The sequence below is a fragment of the Acanthopagrus latus genome, chromosome 13 (assembly GCF_904848185.1).
Source record: "Acanthopagrus latus isolate v.2019 chromosome 13, fAcaLat1.1, whole genome shotgun sequence".
NCBI lineage: Eukaryota > Metazoa > Chordata > Actinopteri > Spariformes > Sparidae > Acanthopagrus > Acanthopagrus latus.
The window spans coordinates 9,736,725-9,759,732 of NC_051051.1; the positions used below are offsets into that span (position 1 = coordinate 9,736,725).

Below are 23,008 nucleotides of genomic sequence, written 5' to 3' on the forward strand. Positions count from 1 at the left end.
AATGGAAACCACTATTTTACATTTAATTTAAAGTCTTTTCATAGGTTGCCTTTTTGTGTTGACTTCAAAATTCATGTTTTAGTTTATAAAAGGCACTACATGGCCTTGCACTGGATTACATAACACAAATGCTTTTAGTTTAAGCATTTGTAAGCCCTTCAGCTCCTCTGGCTCATCTTTATCACAAAGAGGGTTTAGTTTTTTTAAATCAGCTTTTCCATTGCTCGTTTCTATCTTTTATTCTTTAAACTATTCATTTTATTTCAATTGGTACACATCAGTCTCCAACTCCCCTTTTGTTCTCTTAATATCCCAGTGCTATACAAATAGTCTGACTGATCAACAATTACAGAACACACTCAAGAACACCGTGACATAAAAACAGAATCTGAAGCATGACATGACAGCGCAAGTGCCTTTTATTTGGGACAAAGAACATAAAAAGCAAACTGTGCCATCCATACATCTGACTTTCACATATGCCTTTGTTAACCAATATGTGGCTGTTCTACAAAATAAACCAAACTGTTGAGCTTTAAATAAACAAGTAGAAAAGGTTTTGTGAATCCGTGGGGGAGCGTTTCAGGGTTAAAGGAGCATTAGCTGGACAGCATCACATTCAGTCGTCCTCATCGAAGTCCTTCCTGCCCTGCGGAGGTTTGGGTCCCCCGGCTGGTTTGGCCATGATGATCTGAAAGGTGAAAAAAAAAAAGGGTCAACTGGTCATTTTCTAAGTGGAAAACAAGGAGACTGAGATCCATGCAGCAGCAGGCGGTGGGCTCCGAGAGAAGGAGATTCTCAGCTTTACCAAAAAGATTCTCTAAAACACACACATGCTCAGAGTCGTTATGCAATCATTTCCCAAACTGTGTTCCGCCTAAACCAGAGTCCAGGAACAGTCTGTACCAACATGTTAAAGAAGACACCTACTTCATCTGTCGGCATGGAAAAAAAACTTTGGATATTAATGTTTCAGGAATGAGTCTAACATTAAAAAGGGAAAGTAAGAAATACCGCTATGAAAACCCTGCCTCTGTTACATATCTTTGTCACAAGTGACAGATAACCACATATCAGGAATCATTGCAAACAATTGTATGTATATCAGCCAATATATCAATATTGCAATTTCTTTACTTTATTAAACCTGTAACAGAATATCCAACTTCGGTTGGGCTCAAATTTCTCTCCTTTTAAGCAATTTTATTCAAAGTCTGTTGGACATCAGACAAATTGCAGCCAAAATTCTTTGCAAAATCTCTTCTGCTCATAGTTATTGGACTATATTTTCAAAGTAAAAGAGATTAAGATTTCTACAAAGTCATATTTACTGTGACGTCAAAATATATGGTATTAATGCTGAGTTTTACATCCCCTCAGTGAAAATCAAGGGAATGGGTGGTGGAAGCTCTGCTTGTGAGATGTGACTTTAATTTAAACTGAAGAAACTCCAGATCTCAGCTTTGTCTCTTAAGAAGTAAAATGGCGTCATACTTGAAATTGACTTTCAGACAACAAAGCTACTTCAGACGTCAGAGCGTCACATTTCCATCTAAATTACATGTTCCCCTTTTATTAAAACGCAGGACATGCAACAATTCTGCACTTGCCTGAGGACGTCCACTGCAAAGAAAAGAGTTCATGAGTGCATGCAGCATGCCATCAAACCACACTGTTGGTGCAAGTTTATGTGATTTAGTTCACTTGCTGTCAGTGACACACACCTGGTAGTATTAAAAAAACACCTGAAAAGTGTCTCAATCTGCTGCAGTGAGTTCTGTATCACACCCAGTGTTAGTAGTGAACAAACATTTCACACAGCTTCAGTGTCCTGTGAGCCAGTGAGTCAAAAACACTCTCATTCCAGGACCTACTGACTGAGGGGCTGTGTGTGCGTACGAACGCCCTCTAATGAGTATCAAATTTGTCGGGCTCTTCGCTCCAATCGTCCTTGTCCCAGTGGCCTCGCTGCTTGGGAGCCCTGGGTCCCCCTGCAGCCTTAGCCATGATGATCTGCGTTGCACATGTATACACACATACTGATGTCAACTACCTGCAGACTATTTGTTTACTTGGACTCTTTCAATCACACAAAATTTTAGAATAATAAAAAAAACATAGACAAGAAAATCAGATCCTTTGTTAGACAAATAAGACTGTTGAATGAGAAGGTAAATTTAAACTGCTCATAATGTGTCTTTTCTTGTTTCTTGTGTGGACCCTAGGGAGAAGACTTGTTACCAAGGTAATGGACATCTTCAATAAATAAAAATGACAAAGGACACAAAAATATTCCTCCTTTGTGGCTGTTTCTGATGCTCTGTGTGTCGTGAGTATTTATGTACACACCTGGTCGACCCTCAGTACTGTGATGGCGGCGTTGGTGGCCAGTTTGATGCCCCAGTGTTTGACCAGGTATGGTTCCATGATGCCGGCCTCAAGCATGTCCTTCACAGCAGGTGCGTCTGCCTAAAGACGACATCACATCCATGCAATCAGTCATCAGAGCCCAACAGACACATGGAGCTCAACACATCCGAAAATAAAACACAGTAGGTTTCTGAGCATTAGGAGAAAAATCAGAGGTGGTATGAATTTTTGTAATTAGCCTCAAACTAATATACACGATTAAGCAAAACAGGATTTATTTTTGCATCTTCAAATGTCATCCTGGACTCTTAATCTCACCATTTCTAACATGCCTCAATAACCATAAAGTGTAGATGTAGAATACACACCTCAATGTCGAAGCCCATGTTTTTGTTGCCCTCATGATGCGCAGAGTACATTTTAGAGATGAGCTCGCTCGCCTTCACACCAGAGTTCTCAGCCAGTGCGCGGGGTATAGCCTCAAAGGCTTCAGCAAACTTTTTAATAGCATACTGCTCCAGACCCGGGCAGGACTACAGAGAGAAAAATGTTCATGCAAATTATCAACCGGCGATGCAGTAAAGACAAAAAAATGGCAAAACAAAGAGAGACACGTTTGTCTGAATCTGGGGCACTTGAGTTAATGTGGTATCTGCATACCTCTCCATATGAGGTGAGCTTTTTGGCTAGTTCAATCTCAGTGGCTCCGGCTCCAGGGATCAGTCGTTTGTCCTGAAGACAGTGAAGAATTCAGAAACTGTATCAACAAACCTCTACAGATGGACAGCTTATAACTGGTCCTTGGGATAAATCCATCCATCCAGGATTAAAACTTACTTTCCCATTTTTATCATTTTTTTGGTTTTATTAAATCGGCAGATATTTAAATTAAAACTTCTGAAATTCGTGTTGACTTACCCTGACCAGAACCTTGAAGGTGTTGACTCCATCGTCGACAGCCCTCTCAATGTCATCCATCAGGTTATCGGTGGAGCCTCTGATAACCACCGTCGAGATGGCACCGTCTTCTTTCTCTTTTGTTAAAGAACGACACAATACGTTTAGCCGAAAACTCACATTGTGGAAAGATCAGGTTTAAAATGAAGACTTACAGGACTGCAGCAAAGAGTGACTTACCGTGTTTGAAGACCACCACCTGAGTGTCCCCAACCTCTGTCAGGTACACACTGTCACAGTGACCCATCTCCTCTGGAGTTGGAGCCGTCTACAGAGCAGAAAAACAATAATATTACATGATGAAATGCTATTTTTAAATGATGGTTAACATTCCTGATGTGAAACAAACTGATGACACTCACCATCCTGGGCAGTGCAACAGCTCCCACAGTCTTACATAACCTCCTGAGGTCCCACTTGGAGTTAAGCCTGATGGGGCAATAAGAAAAGTTTAGGGGTGGTAAGTATACCAACATAACATACAACTATAAATAATTAGCATTACCATTAAATGAAATATAATGAGAGTTTATACAGCTTTTCAGGAGGGAAATTACAATACTTTCAAGGTACCTAAACCAACTTCTAGACCATCAAAACATCTCAGATGTTGCTATGTAACTGAAAGTTTCCATGACAGGACATGGCAAAATATGACAATAGTTTCGATTCAGTTCAATGTTTATAACGAGGTGAGACCAGACTTAACATAAACACCCTTCTAGTGGAACTTAAACTAAGTAACAAATGTCAAACATTCAAGGCAGATAATTGGATACATTTTGCATTCCGACATCCTTCTCTTCCTCTTTTTTAATAACAAATCACCAATCATCATCATCCGTCTTAGACAACCATTCAGCAACCCATCTATCCCTGCATCATATAAAACCTGCACATCTATCATGCTCACCTGAACTAGTGTCAGTCATACAGGGTGGTGGTGTGTGTTTAAGCCACTTTGCAACAACACTGCCAATAATCTCCTGCCCATTGAGTTCAAACTATATGCTTTTGGTGAAAGACATGGTTTGTCACATAATTTGACTACCAAAGGTCATCCAGATCTTACCTGACAACCATGAGCTGGTATTTGTTGGCGTAGTGCAGCGCCATGTCAGCCACTTTCCCACCAGTTACGACGACGTTGGCACCAGCCTCCTTAATGGCCTTCACCTGAGCCTCCATCATATCCTCCTCTCCCTTACTGAAGTCCATGAGCTCCTGTGCATTATTTATCAGCACTGTGCCCTACAAGACAGAGACGACAGTTGGTGGCTCCAAACCTTTGATGTTGGCTCTGTTATTCAAATGTCCCAGTAAGTCATGACATTGTGAGCCAACATGCACAATGTCGGGTCCATGAAACCAAAGCAATTCAGCCATCAATTTAATTTGTTACACGTGTGTTTTTCTTATAGTGTCAATGAAAAAGATCTTTAATAACCGGACATTCTGCAGAAACTTGACCATGTAGATGGCTTAAAAAAAACCTAAATAAAAAGAAATATGAATAATATTTTAATCATTCTTTACCCAAATACTTAAAAGTAGTAAAGGTGAAAGTCTCAATACCTTTTTATTGTTTGTTCAGTGTAACAAGCGTCAACAAACGACTTTGTATTCATTACCTTTGTCTCTGTCACTGTGCAGTCGAAGGGGCAGGAGTAGACGGCGATCTTGGCGTCTTTAACAGACGTGACGTCTCCCTCTGCCTCCTTCTTAAACACCATGCCGTGCAGCATGGAGGATGCGGTCACACCGCAACCCTGAAAACAGCACGCACTTTAATTTAGAAGCCACTAACACACACACACACACACACACACACACACACACACACACACACGTGGACAAAGAATATTCAGTGGATAATATTGCTCACCAAAATCTTGCAAACTCTGACGTTATCGACGTTGAAGTTGCCCAACTCTGGGAAGATGGACACTGTAGCATAAACCAGCAGAGAGAAGTCAGAGAAATATAAAATACATAGTGCAATCAAGTAAATCATCTTTGACAGCTCTGGTTTGGTTGGGTTGGTCCAGATTGCTGACTCACCACAGGCCTGTGCGATGAGGTTGGCGAGGAAGTCTTCGTTGCCGTACTGTTTACTGATGACTGCTGTCCGGATCAAAGATGTGGCCTCCTTGACATCGTGGAGGTTGTTGGCTGAGGAACACACGCAGTCTGGCAGGATATCCAGGGCCTTTTTACACGCCATCTCGTAGCCTTCAATCACCTGTTGCGGGATGAGAGGAAAAGGGACACTGAGCAAATGCAGAGACTGATTTGTTTGGAAGTAATCAATGTTTTATTGGTATTTTAAGTTACTCCAACAAGAAAAAGATGATGATCAGTGACACCATCGGTTTACCTCGGACACAGAGAGACCCATCCTGAGCAGCTCTTCGGCCAGCTCCAGCAGAGCTCCGGCAAACACCAGGACGAAGTTCGTACCGTCTCCAACCTCCTGCTCTTGCATGTGGGATGCCATCACAATCATTTTGGCTGCTGGGTGCTGCACCTATAAAAACGTGATGGCATTCAAGGAAAGACGGTTATAGATCCTCTTTTTGAAATCATTAACGTATGCTGAGCAGACACGGTCCCCACCTCAAGCTCTCTGAGGATCGTTGCAGCGTCATTGGTAACAAACAGCTTCTCCAAGTGGTTGATGACCATTTTGTTCATGCCTGGAAAGGAAACAGTGCTTCCATTGCTGCATTTGTTTTCTCTATTTCTTTTTAAGATTGGAGCACAAACAAAGACTTTAAAACAAAAGGAGCGTGCTTACCGTTTGGCCCATAGGCAGTGCGTGTGGTCTGAGAAAGCTCCTTACAAGCTCTGATGTTACGAAACACTGCCTCTTCAAGCCCTGAATAGTGCTGCAACAGAGAAAAACATAACTCATCTACTCACGTACATGTCAGATAAATGATTATTGGTATTCTGCATTGTAATTCGTGGAAAACAAATTGTACCTATTGATGTCCCTGTGCTTTACAATAACATCATGGGGATATGAGCTGCAATGACCATATATAGATATCAAGCTAAAGAAACTGTTTGCTTCACCAAAAGATGTAAGATGAGTTCAAGCATCTAAGCTAACCCCAAAACAGGAAGCATCAGCATCTCTAGGCAGAGAGGCACAGCCGAGGTGACAATCAAAGCCTCAGCTCTGACAGTTAGCTTAACGTTAACTGGGTGTGACTGTTCTCTGGCAGTCGGTCATCGCCGCAGCTACAACACTGCGGACTCGTTTAAGTGGTAGAGGAGGAGTGAAAAGCCTCGAGTCCATCTGAACAGCCCCTGGTCCAGCATCTCCGAGCGGCCTGGCCTCCTTCTAGAACTCTCCCACATGACTGTGAATGAGCGTGCTAACTCAGGGGCTAATGCTAGCTAGCATGCTAGTTCACAAGCAAACGTCCAAAGCTCCCAAACTACTCCAACACACTGATTTAAACTCACCTTGGCGCCATCCTTCAACATTTGGGCAAAGCCCGGAGCTTTGGGAACGTGGAGAGCCATTTTCCGATGTAAAGCAGCCCCGGTATCTTGGAGAAGGTAGCCGCGGCGTGGGTTCAGCTCTGGGTACAAAGCCGGAGAGACAGAGGAGGAGCGATATCAGCGAGGCGTGGGGCTGGAGACGGGTAGCTACAAGGGTCAAACTGAGCGAAACCCACGTCACCTGTAATGACCAATACTCAGGACTTGGGGGAGCTGTTGACGTTATAAATAGATAGATCCAAAAAAGGTCGGAAATGTGACACTTGCTTAACTTAAATACTTCAGAGGCTCTTCTTACTTGTAAAATAACCAAAACTACCCTGTAAAATAGTCCATTTTTTTTTATCAAGAAACATTCAAATATCCAATTGTAGCTACCATGTGCTCTATATGCCAGTAGAAATAAAGAAAAATCTCAAATGAATAATCATGTTTTAAAAATGAATTAACTGTGAATTCCTTTAACCAATACAAATTTGGGGAAAACTTTGTATTTTGTCATTTGTGTTTGTGAAAATCAATGTCATGTTTTTCATGTTCACAGTACATAACACTTTTACATTCGATTATGATGTTAAAATCAATTTCACACAAAATGTAATATTCCATTTGAGCCATACAGCAGTAAAATACATGCATATAAATATTACTAGCAATACAGAACTTATATGGCAATAACCAGGCCCTTTGCCAATCAGTGCCCATGAAATAGTGTCCCAAACAGTAAAATGTACACATTAAATGCTTCAAAACACAGCAATGAAATTAAAAGTACTCACTATAGAAAATAGACCCAGGAAGCGTGTTATGTTATAGATATACCACTGGATTATAATTGAGGCATTAAGATGTACGATGCATTTTACTTCACTCAATTTAGGACAAGAACACGTTTCAACAGCAACTGACATTAGTTATTATGCTAACAGAAAGCTATTTTATTACCAAACAAAAAACACAAGACTTTTACGTTGTTGAAGGTAACAGATTTTATTGTTTACATTTTTTTTTTCCTCACATTTATTCAGTGTCTCCCTTCCCCTTTCCCACTGCAGAGGAGGGGTTACCAATACATTGACATGACAGAGAAGTATGTTTTGCTTCATTGGGGGCAGTTAGTTTGACAGTCACTATGCTAATAACCAGCTGGATATAGCTTTATAACATCATTATCGATGTCATCAGGTAATGAGTCGTTACATCTTCCCACATCACATTATCAAATGATTTATGTATACAGTATTGGTGCATAAATCATTCACAGGCCATTAAAAGTGCCAGGCTCCCACCCAATCATATCCTGCCTCAACTATTTGTATAAAAAAAGTCCCCTTTCATAGAAAATACACGTAACAATTTGGCATAATCAAATGACATAAAAAAAATGTATAAACAATGTGAGTAACAATATTGCATACATATAAAACAGAGGAGACTTAATCTCCCCGACGTCAGTAAATTGAGTGTTAGTTCTGCAGATACAATTTGGTCTCATGCAGCATTTCTTTAAAAGTAAAACTCCAGAAAAGAGCAAAAGTTTTCTGTGCAGAGAGCAAGAATACAAACTACAAAATTAGTATAGTGAAAATGTTACTAAAACATTTGGTTGTAGCAGCTATGACAGGTACATACACCATGATATAGAAATCCCTTTGGTAGCTACAATGAGGATATTTAACCCACAACTAGCTAACCTGAGACGTGTAAACACACGAGAAATACTTGAGTATTGCTAATTACACACAGTATAGATATAAAGAAGACAAGCTGTCATGTCATCAATCTCCCAGAATCATGACAACACTACGTGTAAATGTAACAGTAATACCTCGATTATGATAACATGGCTACAGAAGGTCCTGTGTTTGACATACACACATGCATGTAGCTCAGTTGGGTTTGCGGATAGTGTTCACAGCTGTGTGGGCCCAACCTCCCACTCTGTTTGAGAGGTTCATGGCTCGACGTGTGAGGTTTGAGCGGCTGAGTTTACCACTGGGGTCCAACTTTCTCATCACTGCTCCTCCAGAATGATCCTTTGTCCTGGTTCTGCAAAGAGAGATAGAGCAAAACTTATAAAACAAAATAACAGGTTTCTACCCTCCAGCACTAACGGACTTAAACAACATTCTACAACCTTGGTGTTGTAAAATCACTAATAAATGAACCTTAACAATTACTGTAGAAAGCATAAACAGAGAGACTTGAGACTTAAGGACTGCGTTAATAATGACGAAAAATGGACAATAAGCCAAAATTAATCATGTGCATCTAAAAAATGTAACCATTTAAAAATGATTTCTCTCTTTCATCTTGGTCGTTCAGATTAATATTAAGGACACCCAGCTGCATTGTCACAGTTATGAAAAGGTGTTAAGATTTTTAAGACTGTTAGAACTGTGCTACATTTATCAGCATTATTAAATTCTATTTATTAATTACATTTTTCAATAGCACAAGTTCACATTTCAATGGCGTTTCCAAGATGAGTATGAAGAAAGTACTTAAGAGTGGAAAAGTGTCAGAGAACGAGTCAATATGTAAATCAAAGGGTAGTAAAGGAGGATGGAAATATAAGGCTGACAGAGAAGAGCAGCATCCTTTGCTTGGGCAATGCAAGTTATTCAGTGATAAAAGAGCAGCTTCTCATTGCGCCGGGTCAGAGGCTCACAGTTTCATGCACACAGCAGCACATGCATTGATGTACAGACACCAGGCAAGCTCTGCCATGCTTATTTGTGTCAAAAAATTAGTTTCACTAAGACCATATGTTTCCACAACTCATCTGATTCAGGAAGCATAATGTTTTTGGATTTACCTTCTTCCCTACTCCACAATTAGGGAATAGTTGAACCGTCTGTCGAAGGAGGAAAGCAAACATGTGTTTTTATTCCCAAAGGACGAGCTTTTCATATCAAGTCATGAACACTGATAATGGACAAGGTCACTGTCCATGTGCCTTTTCCGCTTCTAACAGTGAATGTCCCTATGGGCTGGTTCAGACCACGAGCTAACATTTTGAATGTCAACACAGGAAGTGATGTAAATAAAATCTCTCTCAACAAATTTTTGTCATTTCATCTGGCTCCAATCCCCACACCCACACACGTTCCCCCTACTGTCCCCCCTCCATCCGAATACCACAAACACAGACCCAGTTTCAAACCGACCCGGGAAGAATGTATGAGGGGGGAGGGGAAGGAAGTCTAGGGCCTCTCAAGCCGGGCTGCAGATTGGGATTCTTTGGGTGGGAGGGTGAAGAGGGCATCCATGCGCCTCTGAGGTCTCCTCTATGCAGAATATGTTTCCAAAAGGAAATGGACTGATGGCTTCCACAAACACACACACAACACTCTTATTCATGTACAGCACACACATGCTTTCATTCATGCACTCACGACTAGAAAAAACTAATACAGACAAAAACTGAGTTCTGACTGGTAGCAATAAATCAAGTGATCAATACAATCAAAATGATGCGTTACCCGTCATCTCTGCCAATTAAGTCATCAAAGGCTCTGGACAGATGTTTGAGCCTCCTGAGTCCACTGGACACAGAATCCAAATCTTGATCAAATTTTCTGTTACAGCAGAGAGACAGACATTCAGAGCAGAGTAAACCACAGAAATAACTGTCGCTATAAAAGAATAAATTCTGATTAACATCTCTCAGTAAAACAAGACTCACAGCCTCTGACTCTGTGTGTTGGGGGAGGCAAAGGGACTTCGTAATGCAGCCATGCGAACCAGCTGCCTCCTTCCACCTCCTGTTTTCACCCCCCGTATGCCAGCCTCAGGAGTCCTTCGCCCCCTGGAGCCTGGGGTACGTCCGGGTGTGACAGTTGATCTGGGGGTGCGTCTGGGCGTTGCGGCTCGACTGGGCGTACGTCTTGGGGTGCGGGACTTCGAGGCACCAGCTTCTTCTCCATCACACGTCCGACCGGGGGTTTCTACCAAACACTCCTCGCGTGAAAACTCTCTCTGTATCCTCTGGAGAGAGAAGCACAAAAATTGCTTGATTATCATGCATTTATATATAAAAAAAACACTTACGGAGGGATGCACATGTAGGTATCCAGACACAAATTGGTCTACCTGATATACTCCACTGATGGAGTTGCGAGCCCCGCGAGTCAGTTTGCGGACTGCATTGGGTTTTGGTTGCTCCTTTGCCGTTTCCCAAGTCGGATTCTCTGGGAGGGAGTTGGTCTGGACAGAGCGCAGTGGGAGGCGCTTGCGAAGTGACATTCGCAGAGAGTTAAGTGATGATGAGGAGCGAAGCTTGCGGAAACGGTCTGGGGCCTCTGGGGAGCTCTCCGCCCCATCAGACTCATCCAGGACTGTATGTTGCCGCCAGACTCCCACCACAGCTCTGCCAACACCGTCCATCACTGAAGACTGACTGAGCTTATCTGCAAGAAGGGATTGGAGGGAAAACACACAGCATGCATCATGATGAAAATGTATCTTTAGTTAGCTAAAAAAACAAAACAAACAAAACTGATTTCAAGTGTTTGACACAACTGTGAGGGGTCATTCATTGAGCTCTGAAAATCAGGATGTACTGGTTTCTCTTTTTCTGTGATTGTATACTGAATATCTGAGTTTTGGACCTCTTTGAGCTATTTGAAAACATCATATTTGGCTCCAAGAAATCATGATAGGCCCTTCCTGGCATTATATGACTTGATAAAACCATTGATGATCATTTTTAGTTGCAGCCGGATATAAGATATAACTCCAGCACAGGGTTCACTTCAAATCAAATGAGTTGCTTGAACATTCAAAATAAAACACAAGATAATAACGCAAGGTAGTGTAGAGGTGAATAAGGTAGGGCTTTCAAGATATCAAGTCAGAGACAAACAAGTATCAACTTTTTTTCAATCTTGAGCTACTTTAAGTGTAACTGGTATTTTCAAGAACTTAGTTCACAGTATTCTATTACTGACCAGAAAAGTGAAATGTTTATAAACAAAGGACGGCGAATGGAGGCACAAGTGACCCGTGTACTCAGGCAGCAGTTAATCGTGTTAGTGAAAGCTCCTTGACTATTGTTTGTTGCCTACCCTGTTTTACTACTAACTTACTGCCGTAACGCTATTGTTCAAGCCTGAGGAGCAAGCACATGATAGCAGTGATTTATCACCTACGCGCCAAACGGAAAACGATAATGGAGTGAAACTAGTCACTCAGACGTCTTCAAACGGTACCACTGCAAAACAAAAGGCCTACCATAATCAGTGCTAAGTGATAAAGAGAGAGCTGTGCCCGTGAACGCACCGTTAGCTCATGTGCAGTAACAGCTTTAGCCAAATTAACAACACCGGTATACGTCAAATGAAGCCTACGTTGAATACTTTAAAAAAAGACAAAACAAGGGCGGCTAAAATAATCTAAAGTGCCGCTGGCTTACCTTTAAGAGTGTATAAATGTGTCTCTCCTCTCTGTTTCAGAAGCCTTTCGCTGCGGTTTCTTTCTTTCACTATTTGAATTTGGCGGTGGACCGCAGACTGGAGCACTCACACATCACCACGCCCTTCACGCAAAGCCCCCCCTCCCCCCGTGACGTAAGACGTTACGTCCCGGCGTGCAGGCTGTCCTGACGTACTGTGATGACTGACTTTATTTGGGTTCTATTCCATATTTTTGGTGGTGTATACTTACACTCAGCCACTTTGGAGGCAAGTATTACTTTTTAAAAAAAAATGTTCAAAAAACTCATCAGAGCCAAAGAAATAATTCAAACAATGAAATACAAAAAAGCAAGAAAACACATCCTGATAATCAGAAAACGTCTAACTATAGGATCCTATAAGAAATACATTTGTATGATTTATACAACATAATATCATATATTTATTTATTTTTATTTAAATACTTTGATACTTTGTACATAGCCAGAAAATTGCTTTGTTTGGCTCACTTTTACCAAAGTAATATTTTAACCTGATTTCTTTACCTTTACTCACCTTTCAGTGTTTCTCACATAACATTGGCCATAACAGTGAGCCAACATAACACAATACTAAGACCATGAAACAGGAGCAGGTGAATGGAACTGATCCATTACTGATTGTATTATTTACACCTGTCCATTTTCTATTGTGACATGTGAATGAAAGAATGTCCTCAGTGAAAATGGCATAGAAACTGCTTATCTTATGATTGTAGTAGTGTGACTTTATATTAAATGGGCTGTTTGGAAGATACGTTTTTATTTTTAAGTGAAAAAAAAGATGTTGATAGAGTTTTAGATCCACAAATGTAAAAAAAACAAAAAACAGAAAGACACAAATACTAATATCCTCTACAGCTTTCTATCAATACAGTTATTCAAATTAGTTGACAATAAGAATGTGTTGGAAGGCCCCTTACAATGCAAATGGTTATCTAACCTTGTTGTCATGTCAACATTGTCTCTCATCAGTACTCTGACAGTAGAAATATTTAGATTCCTTTTCATTCACAGATACATTGCAAACATTTTTGCCATAAAACAGACAACAAATCTGTATATTTAATCACTCATCATCATCACTCAGGTTACAATGGTCTCCCTGGGCCACAGTTATTTCAGACACAATCCAATGCAACAGTCCAGTAATAAAGCTTATCTTTGTGAGGCTTAAAATGTTCAGTTTTTATGGGCTTGCGGTGCGAGAGGTTCACTCAGCTCGGAAAGGTTCGAGGCCAGTTGGCAATGTTGTTGCTTTGCATTATTGTATATTGAGAGATGTTAACCATTAGAAGTAAGACGGAAGACAAATGATAAACACATCACAATTTATTGCAGTTCATTAAAACAGACACTTTTTGTTGTGCTGTCAATATTCAATTTAATTAATCAATATCGACACATTTGGTCAAGAATTTGCTCACCTGGAAAATTGTTTGCTGCTGCTGCTGTACTTGGGCCACAATCTTAACTTATACATTGATTGTTTTTTAATTCCACATTTAAATATAGATTCTAATTCTTAAAAGGTTATAAATACCTCCGATAAATACACAGTGTGTCCTGTTGCAACCTGTTAACATCGACAGAACAGGGACAATGCGCCACTAAATACAGCTGCCCATCCGTCAACACGGTAACGTTTGTCCTCTTTCTCATGTTAATGTCATTCTGTGTCTTTATTTGCATATTTTCACAATAACATCAGTATCATGGACTGGAGGAGGTTTAAAGTAAAGCCACCAGCAGATGTCACTACAGACCTTCGAGTGGAACTCTGTCAGCCACCAGGGCTATGTCACATCCACCTGCTTCATTCAATATTCTGGTGATTTAACAAAGGCAGTTCCAAGCTTGTGACACGACTATTTGTTTATTTTTTAATCCATCTGTTCTCTTGCCTTGTAAAGACTATATTTTTTTACATTTCTAATTGACAAAGCGGGCTGCTAAATGAAACAGGGTGATGACATACAGGGTGTCATCAAATCAGCCACTCGTCTTCTGTTGTGTGAAATGTAGACCAGGACAACATTGTTGCATATAATGTGCTCAGTTGAAATCCTAACTTAGATGCAAACCAGACCTTTTTTGTGCAACATTCACATTCTTATTTGGGTTTGAAAATTCCACCTATTAAACATTACAGCTGAGAAAAGTTCTTGTCAGCAGTCTTTTAAACATGTGCTATGTAGCTGATACTGACCTCTGAAAATGTCCAAAAAAAGGAGCAATCAGACCTGACATTAATATATTTACTGACCTGTGAGCACAACTGTCACAGAAAGGGACATTTTTCACAAGAGCAAAGCTTTCACAGAATAATCCTAGATTCATACTGTTAATCATGCTCTGCTCTGATCTCACATTCTTGTCAAACGTGCCACAGTCCTCATTCGGCATTGTGCTGTTTTATGTGATCCCGTTAACTGCTTTTTATTGGCAAGAACATAAATATTTAAACCTTGAACCTCAGGACATTGTGGCCCCTTTGACTCATTAAGGGTAAATGTATAACATGATTTTAACAAGCCTTGATTGCAAATGTTGAGTAAGGAGTTAAAGTTCAGGGCCAGTGTGGGAAATATAGATCAGAACAAGGTGGTCAGGAAACAAAGGCACGTTTATTGCAGAGGTATCAACAGAAGGGAGTGGACTGTTACTCAGCGGTGCATCACTGTATGAAATAGCAACAAGCTTCAGGATAATTTCAAGGTCATATTTTCAAAACTCAGATCCTCCTGCCACACTCTACAGCAGTGGGATCCATGCTGCATTTGTTTTGATTTTAAAGGACATTTTGGGAAATATGCCTGTTCTTCCATTATTGCCAGGAGTCAGCCGAGAAGACTCTTGTGTCTGTACAGCAAAGATGAATTTACCACCAGTAGCCAGCTAACTACGTGTACCAGAAAGACTGGAGACAGAGGAAACAGCTGGCCTGGCTGTCACGTGATAGCCAGTCTACAACCTAGCCAGCCCCTATAAAAGCTCATTAATTACTATATCTGTATAAAACCAACACTCTTTGGTTGGTAAGCTGGCTTTTCTGCTTTGATTCCAGTCTTTGTGCTAAGCTAAGCTCACCACATGCAGTTTGTGAGATGTAATATATAGCAATGTTTCTCAAACTTTTCTGGTACATCCTGTACCACCTCAATAAATATAAGGCCATCGTTAAGACCAACTTTAAAATACAAGCACGTAAGACTAAGCTACTCTGTTCAGCTTACAATCTTGGTTGTTTTTAGGTGCTAATGCTCGGTTCTCTATCAACAATTTCAGTTTCAACATGTCTGCCTCCTCCTCCCATTTGGAGTTTTTGAACCTTTCATTTTACCTCTGCTTCCTATCTTCCCACTACAGTTCCAACATGTGACCTGAATAAACATGACATTGTAGCAAGCTGGAACAAGAATTTTACAGGAAAGATTAAATTTACTGTGAATCGAATTTCAGATAAAGTATTTTTAATTCAAACTTGCAGTACTTTTTTTTTCTTGTCGTTGATCAAACTTATTCAATTCGCGGGATTCCACCGTACTCGCGTACCACCAGCGGCACATGCACCGCAGCTTGAAAATATTGGATCTGTAGAATTCGTATTCATGGGCACGATTTCTCCAAAAGACAAAGTTTTATCAGTATTTCAGGACAAATTTTTTAAGAACACATAACAGAAATGACGATCTTTCCCTAACCCTTAACAAAGTGCTTTTGTTGCTTAAAAGTAAGCACAGACTGGATGTAAACACTGAATTCTGGTGTCCTGGACATTGTACACCATCATCAACCCCGACCACCTCTCTGAGACGCCAGCATGGTTCATATAGATAATGTTTCATTGTGTCGAAGGAACGTGGCACAGACCTGAACGATAGTCCTGTATTTTGTGACAACTTTATAAACTTGGAGCAGCTGAACAGACAGAGTATTTTGGTCTTCAAACTCTTGTTTCCCAAAATGTCAAACCATTAAAAAAATGTCAAACATTACAAAATTAAAAACTAGACCATGTTAATGCGCAATGGCAATCTTCCACACATGAAACACCGTGGTGATGTGGTCGTGACTTCTCTCATTTGCTTATCTTTTTGCAGCACTGTGAAAAGAGGAAAAAGGCATTAGGAGGTTTGGATCGCAGTGGGTTTAGGGCCTGTCTCGTGTTGTTCCGTGTGTTACCTTTGCAATCTTCTTCCAACGCGAAGCAAAGGCAAGAAGCAACGTAAGGAACACCACCACCAGCCCTGCTATGATGGGAATCAGTGGGAACTTCATGGTCTTTTCTACAGACATGGAGAGAGTAGATGATCAAACTGCTTTTTCATGCCTCACGTCACTGGATTGATTCATCATGTGTGGATAAAGTGAGAGCCTTGACACGTCAAATAAGCCTGATGTGGCTTCAGAAGACTGACTGTGTGAACTGACCTGTTAGTGTGACAGAGAAGGTCTTGGTGTGTTGTCCGTATTTGTCAGAGTAGGCTGAACACGCGTATGTGCCTTCGTGCAAGCTCTTCTCCACTCTGCTGGCCAGTAACTGGATTTTAAAGCCATCGTTGGTCACCGTAAAGCCTCCCGCTGCTAGGTCTAGTTCCTCCCCGTTTAATGTCCAAGAGGTGTTTGCGACTGGTGGATTGGCCTCGATATCACACTGCAGGAGCAGGTCGGACTCTTCCTCCACTGCAACGTCTTCTGACCCACTGATCTGTGGGGGGTCTGAAGGGGAACATCACAGAGGACATATTAAAGCTAGGGATTGGTATAATATGTTATTCTGCCCAGACAGCACATCTGCAAGATTGGCCCAATGAATAGAAGTTGTGTTTGCAAGATCTACTTCGCTGATTGGGAAGACATTGGCAAGATCTACAATTGTATGCCAACCTAGCAGCCACCATTGTTAACCATGCTAAAAAAAAAAAAAACAACAACAAACAAAAATGCAGGTCTTCCCATTCATTTTCACTAACGGTGGTCCACTGCAGAAAAAAAAAGCCACCAGCTGCGGCTTTCTTCAGTTCTAACTATCTGGAGGGGAGTTGCAGACTCTGTGTAGGAGTGTCCTTATGGCGTCTTTGAGGACACGTACGAGTTCTGGGTTTCAGATTACTTTATACGGCTGAGCTAATATCAACATGCTAACATGCTAACTGCAATCTTGACCTCAAGTTGGCAGTGGCTAGATGAAAATCATTCTGCTGTGTATTTGAGGGGACTCACATGCGACATTCAGGATGATTGAAGCAGTAACTGTGGCATTTTTGCTCAGGTGGCAGGTGAAGTTGGCACCATTGTCTGCATGGAGGACAGGTGTAACGCACACGCTGCTGCGACCCTCTTTATTTCCTTCCTTCAGACTGACAAGAGCGCCGTTCCTCAGCCAGACCAACTCCCCGTCGGCCTGAGGCTCACTGCTGCTGTCACGCTGACAAGCCAGGGACACAGTCTTCTCCAGCTCTGTCTGTATAACACCATCACTGTTGGATTCAGGGACAGACTGGATCGTAACACCTTAGTAAAGAAAAGGGGAAGGAGGTTAGAGGTTTAAGGGATGGCCTCAATTGCACCAAAGTGGTGCAAAAAACATAAGAAAGAAGTAAGCCAGTTAAAGAGGTCATCTTATGCTACGCGTGCTCACCTAATGCCTGGTTTGCACAGCGCAGGAGCAAATAGAAAAGAGGAAGTCCGAACATCAACTTCATTTTACTCTTCCTTTGATGAACCTCAATGTAGGGAAAGATCACTGGAAAGAGAGCAAAAGATGAAATAAGCATAACTATACATGTACATGAAAAATACATGAGAAAAGACATATATAATGTAATACTGCACAAGAGTGACAGGTGTACTACAAGAGGTGTTGCAGGGGCAGTGACAGAAATGGGTTTGCATAATCTAAATTCCATTTATATGCAGGTTTTTTTTTTAATGTTGCTCACTGTTTCCCTTCTTGATGCCTTTTATGTTTTATGTAAAGCGTTTTTGAATTGCCTTGTTGTTGAAAAGGTGAAATACAAACAAACTGGCCTTATCTAATACTCTCAGTTGTTTTCCTCAATCGTGGGAAGCTACCAATCATCTCTGACGCAAACGCATCAATCATTCATGTTTTTATCCCCTTCGTGTAAACTTCCAGCTTCCCTTATACTCGATGGAAGCCGATTGAAATTTCTATGCGAGCCGAACCTTTCTCCTTCAGGCCTTAAATGGTCACATTGTTCAATAGGTGCACAGGTCAGACTATAACAGGCTGCCTTTCCTCTGCTGCATGAAGAAGGTTAATTTTTTATTTTTTTTATGGAACATTTTGAACTTTCTGGCACTTATTACTTGAAGTTAATCTTAAACTCATATGGGAATACAGTTTACTAGTTACCCCTTCTTCATACAAGCTGCAGTAGCTTGCATGATTACCAACCAATATCCACTGAAAATACGCTGAAAATATGAATTTGATCAAATATGTTATAACTCAAATAGCTGCATACTCACACATAAATGATATGCATCCTGAGACGACTAAGAGGTGCTTACCTGACAATGATGATTTCTTTGTATTCCTTCTTTGTGAGATGTTCCCTGTGTGAAAATGAGAGCGCGTACTGTCGGGATCTGAACAGGACACTCTTATAATCCCCTCACAGTTCCTAAATCAGTTTCTCACTATTGCCTGCTCCTGTCAACACCCTTCCAGTCATCACACCTGTTTTTTCCCCTCATTTTTATTGGTGCGTACTTAAAATGTGCCAGCACAAGGAAACTTTTTTATTGGCTGTAGTCATCACAATGGCACTAAAACGTCTTGGGTGTGGATTCAGGGATTAAAATGCACATTTTATAGGTTTCCTTTTAATGTTTAAAGGTTTCTGAAGCCTGGTGACGATGTAATTGACAACATAGGCCTACATATTTATTGATGAAGCAAGCAATTCATCTTAAAACTGACAAAATGTCAATGTACATTTTGTGTCCTTAATTTCTTTGGACAAACCTTAATTTAATTTCCAAAAAATAATAATATATAGACAATTCACATGATCAATATTTCCTGATGTCCTACTGTGAGAAGAGAACATGTTCAAACTATCTTGATGCTCCTGAATAAAAAAAACTAGAATGTGGGGAAGTAATTTCCGGGATTGTTTCCTTGTGGACTCACTCACCCTTTTGTTCCTGTTAATGTCAGATGATTGACAGTAAGCAAAGACCAATGTAATGCGTGTATTCATATAAAAACAAGCAATCAACCGCACCTTTATCATAACTGATAACAAAGCTGACAGATACACGGTGATTTCACATACGAGTGAGCGTGTCCATGTCTCCCTGAGGTTCTCCTCAAAATACTTGGTTATCACACTACACTTCCATTCATTTCCAGCAGATATATTTTACTTTTTAATAACTTGACTCCATTTATCTATAGTTCCCTTGCATATTGGGATGTTACAGAAAGATTATCTCACAAAGGATAATGGATGATAAGAGACTGAAATACCCAACAACACATGAAGTAATTGAAAATAGCTTTAACACTGAGTTCCCACTGAGTTAAAAAGTTACCCAGCGTCGGGTCAGTACTGGGTTATCCAGTATCAAAAGCGTATTTTAATCCGGTCTTGGTGGTACTGAACTGGTACTATATTGATCCCACGCTTGTTTTTTAGTTTGTACAACAATCAGGAAAAAACTCCTGGACACTGTCCACTTCACTTGCAATTCAATTTAACAACGCTTCAGTACTCAGACCCTCATCCTCATGTGTGCAAAAGCTGTGTCCTGAAAATGCTGCTTTCATATTGCAAATGCAGTTTACATTTGTAATAACTGATTTGATATCTGACAGTGAACAATGCAGAGAAGCCATTATTCGGTGTTGTGATACTTTACGTTTGATACTTTAATTTTGCTGATGATAGTTTGATCCCACTTTATTTTAGAGTGCACCAATATAATGTATAAGCCATACTTTGTACCAAATAAGAAAAAACTAATAAGACAAGCAAACTAATCAGGCAATACTTTTAAATGATATGTTGATTGATAGAAAATAAAAAAAAACACTGTTATATCCTAACTAATAAGATGTAACAAGCTGATTTTTATACCAAATTAGACAAAAACTAGAAATCTCAAAATACCTAAATCACGCTGTAATTACAAGCCACATATTATACAATACTTTTTAGACATTTTTCCTTTAACTAGTGTAAAGGATCTGATAATCGATAATGTTGTCTGTTGAAGTAGTGATGGCAGTTATTTCTTTTATATACATCAAACAAAATGTTCTTTTTTTTCCTGATTTATTGAATAAAATGTGAGGATTTGACACTGTTCTGCCTGACCAAGCCAACATGCAGCGACTACGTAAACATTCAAAATTGAATTCTGACTAATGTCTGACAAATCTGATCAAATCAACACGCCACTGAAATGCACAGCTGCTTTGAAAAAGAGCATTGGCCTGAAATGAAATATAACCAAACTACACTCTTTTGGCCACTCGGGGGCAGCAGAAACACGTTTGTCACACCCCCACCGCTCAAGTTGATGTACTGAACTGAACAAACAGGTGCATACTTACAAATCCTGCAGTAAGGGTGCGACATAATAATTAATTCCTTCATCTGGAGGATGAATAAGCACCCCTCAGTCCTGCTTTAAATAAAGGAAGTGGACATGTATGTGTCAGTTTGTGTCTGTGTGTGTATATGTTACCCACTAGAGAGAGGCACCGACTGACTGAAAGAGGATCTTCATGCTGCAAGGCCTCATATCTTTAACGAGTGAATGAGAGGCTACACACTAAAAAACACCGGATTAAAATGTTACAGAGTGATGATGGTGATGCACCACTGAAACATTTCTGAATTACCCTGTGCCGTGGTGGTCTTAGTGTTATTGTATTGGTACTACTTTGATCCCTGCAGATTATGACAGTAAACAGCGTTACAATTATCATCCTTTTCTGATATTGAACTTTTATATGTTTGTTGAATTTCTCCTCAGATTTGATTTTGAATTAATTTATAGTCAATCACTCAACATAAAGTTGAGTATACAAACTATGATCACTGGATTTCTTCTGTCAGCTATTGCATAAGTCCACATTACAATAAAGATAAGATTGATCATGTCATAATTACTACTCTCACTACTTTTAGATCTGATTTTGATTCTCCTCTGCTCTGTCTCAGCCGAGTGCACGTTTTGAACTTCTGTGTCTGCTAATCATCTTCTTCAGCCTAACAGCTTTTATACGTTATACTTAAAACTGAGTGCAGAAAGTGCCAGTTTTATTCAGCATGCCTTCTTTATATATTTGCATATGATAAAGTGAATTTAACTGTATCAGAAGTGCAGGACTCTTTACAATCAGTACATAAAATCCTGTATATGGCAGCTTCTTATACCTGGTCTTTAAAAAATTTCCTTATGTGTGCGGTCAGACCAAAGTTCGAAGATTAGCAGCAATTGCAACATGAGCAGTTGTGGGAAAATCGGCCCTTCATATGACGTTGCACAATTGACTAACAAGTAGCCTACTAAAACACTGACTTAAAGTAAGTCAATCACATGCAAATGTCCTTCTAATTCGAGTTCAATTTAAAACTAAAATTATAATGAAAGTCTTTCTACCTATCATCTTGGGTTAATGTGTATAAATTCAGTAACTAGATGTCTGATTTATTACAGGAGTCAGAATAACCAATTTACATATATATCTTAAATTCCCCATTTACTTTAGGTGATCAGGAGAGTGTGGCAATGCTGTTTTGCTGTGAAGCTCTGGAAATGTTTTGTGAAGTGTGAAACTTCACCTGACCTCATCATCAACATGAGGGTGAGTGGATAATGATTACATTTCCAATTTTTGGGTGAACTGTCCCTTTAACACCTGTGCTCGTGACCTCCTTTTTTGGTCGAATTTCAGATCTGTTTACGGACTTTGCCACAGAAGTCGCCAGATGGTAGTTTTGGTCATACTGATGATACAATAATATTAATGCATGTGCAGATCCTGTAACTCTTTTAAAGTTGAAGATAAATACCACTGATTTAATCACTGTAGTGGCTCAGTCACAGTTATTCATTAACACTTAAGCTTAAGATACCTGTAGTTGCTGGTGAATAAATGTTTAAGTTGCAAAACTCTGTCGGGGAAAAATTGATGAGTGCGCTCGTGCGACTGTTTGTTTATGTGACAAGTACATTGGGAGGGGGCGACCCGGGGGGATAAAGTTAGTGGTCGAAGTGCACTCAGAGGCAGATAAGATCAGTGTCTAACACATACAAACACAAACAGCACGGCTGCCCTGTAAGTAACTAATCAAAGCCTGCAGAGTTTATGCCATCAGAGCTCTTTGTTTGCGCCGCGCAAAGAAGCATTCCTCATCAGATTACTACTGAGCCCCATAAGACCACTCATACACACTCACACACCAAAATATGTTAATGAAACATGTTCACAAAGCACTCACTCACTGTATACAACTTAAATACTCAGACTCACTCTATGCCAGCCTTAATCAGCCCTGCTTTGACCCTTGTATCCGCGAGTAAACTCTTATTTTCCTCTCCACTCCCTCTGTTTTTTCGTCCCCTCTCCTTTATCTGCTCTCTCACCTCCTGCCTCCTCTGAACCACATTATTTAATCAATAACTTTGAAGAAGTGCATGCGTCGTATTTCTGAACTCCGACTG

The 23,008-nt window shown here is 40.3% G+C and overlaps 3 protein-coding genes across 8 annotated transcripts; all 3 read right to left on the bottom strand.

The window, feature by feature from the left end:
* Positions 1 to 391: 391 nt before the first annotated feature.
* Positions 392 to 6,971, bottom strand: cct8 (chaperonin containing TCP1, subunit 8 (theta)). Of its 4 annotated transcripts, none has more exons than XM_037120484.1 (16): positions 6,802 to 6,971; positions 6,125 to 6,215; positions 5,944 to 6,023; positions 5,705 to 5,854; positions 5,389 to 5,569; positions 5,213 to 5,274; positions 4,959 to 5,096; positions 4,400 to 4,578; positions 3,690 to 3,756; positions 3,508 to 3,595; positions 3,289 to 3,404; positions 3,031 to 3,102; positions 2,739 to 2,903; positions 2,350 to 2,469; positions 1,879 to 2,013; positions 392 to 691 (listed from the first exon to the last, which is right to left on the bottom strand). In XM_037120484.1, the coding sequence occupies exons 1-15, from the start codon at positions 6,859 to 6,861 to the stop codon at positions 1,909 to 1,911; spliced, it is 1,674 nt and encodes a 557-aa protein (XP_036976379.1). In that variant the 5' UTR covers positions 6,862 to 6,971; the 3' UTR covers positions 392 to 691; positions 1,879 to 1,908. The 4 variants fall into 4 exon arrangements, with proteins under 4 accessions (XP_036976379.1, XP_036976378.1, XP_036976380.1 ...); XM_037120483.1 differs by having other exon boundaries at positions 1,875 to 2,013; XM_037120485.1 differs by having other exon boundaries at positions 1,871 to 2,013.
* Positions 6,972 to 7,810: 839 nt separating this feature from the next.
* On the bottom strand, positions 7,811 to 12,410 carry LOC119031937. Of its 2 annotated transcripts, XM_037120758.1 has the most exons (6): positions 12,257 to 12,410; positions 10,936 to 11,252; positions 10,529 to 10,830; positions 10,326 to 10,421; positions 9,659 to 9,697; positions 7,811 to 8,889 (listed from the first exon to the last, which is right to left on the bottom strand). In XM_037120758.1, the coding sequence occupies exons 2-5, from the start codon at positions 11,227 to 11,229 to the stop codon at positions 9,667 to 9,669; spliced, it is 723 nt and encodes a 240-aa protein (XP_036976653.1). In that variant the 5' UTR covers positions 11,230 to 11,252; positions 12,257 to 12,410; the 3' UTR covers positions 7,811 to 8,889; positions 9,659 to 9,666. The 2 variants fall into 2 exon arrangements, with proteins under 2 accessions (XP_036976653.1, XP_036976652.1); XM_037120757.1 differs by lacking the exon at positions 9,659 to 9,697 and having other exon boundaries at positions 12,257 to 12,409.
* A 1,202-nt stretch (positions 12,411 to 13,612) lies between these two features.
* tmigd1 (transmembrane and immunoglobulin domain containing 1) lies at positions 13,613 to 22,837 on the bottom strand. Of its 2 annotated transcripts, none has more exons than XM_037118894.1 (6): positions 22,818 to 22,837; positions 17,940 to 18,044; positions 17,522 to 17,812; positions 16,730 to 17,017; positions 16,481 to 16,584; positions 13,613 to 16,400 (listed from the first exon to the last, which is right to left on the bottom strand). In XM_037118894.1, coding segments are annotated over exons 1-6 (813 nt in total). In that variant the 5' UTR covers positions 22,819 to 22,837; the 3' UTR covers positions 13,613 to 16,376. The 2 variants fall into 2 exon arrangements, with proteins under 2 accessions (XP_036974789.1, XP_036974790.1); XM_037118895.1 differs by lacking the exon at positions 22,818 to 22,837 and adding an exon at positions 18,836 to 19,011.
* Positions 22,838 to 23,008: the final 171 nt, after the last annotated feature.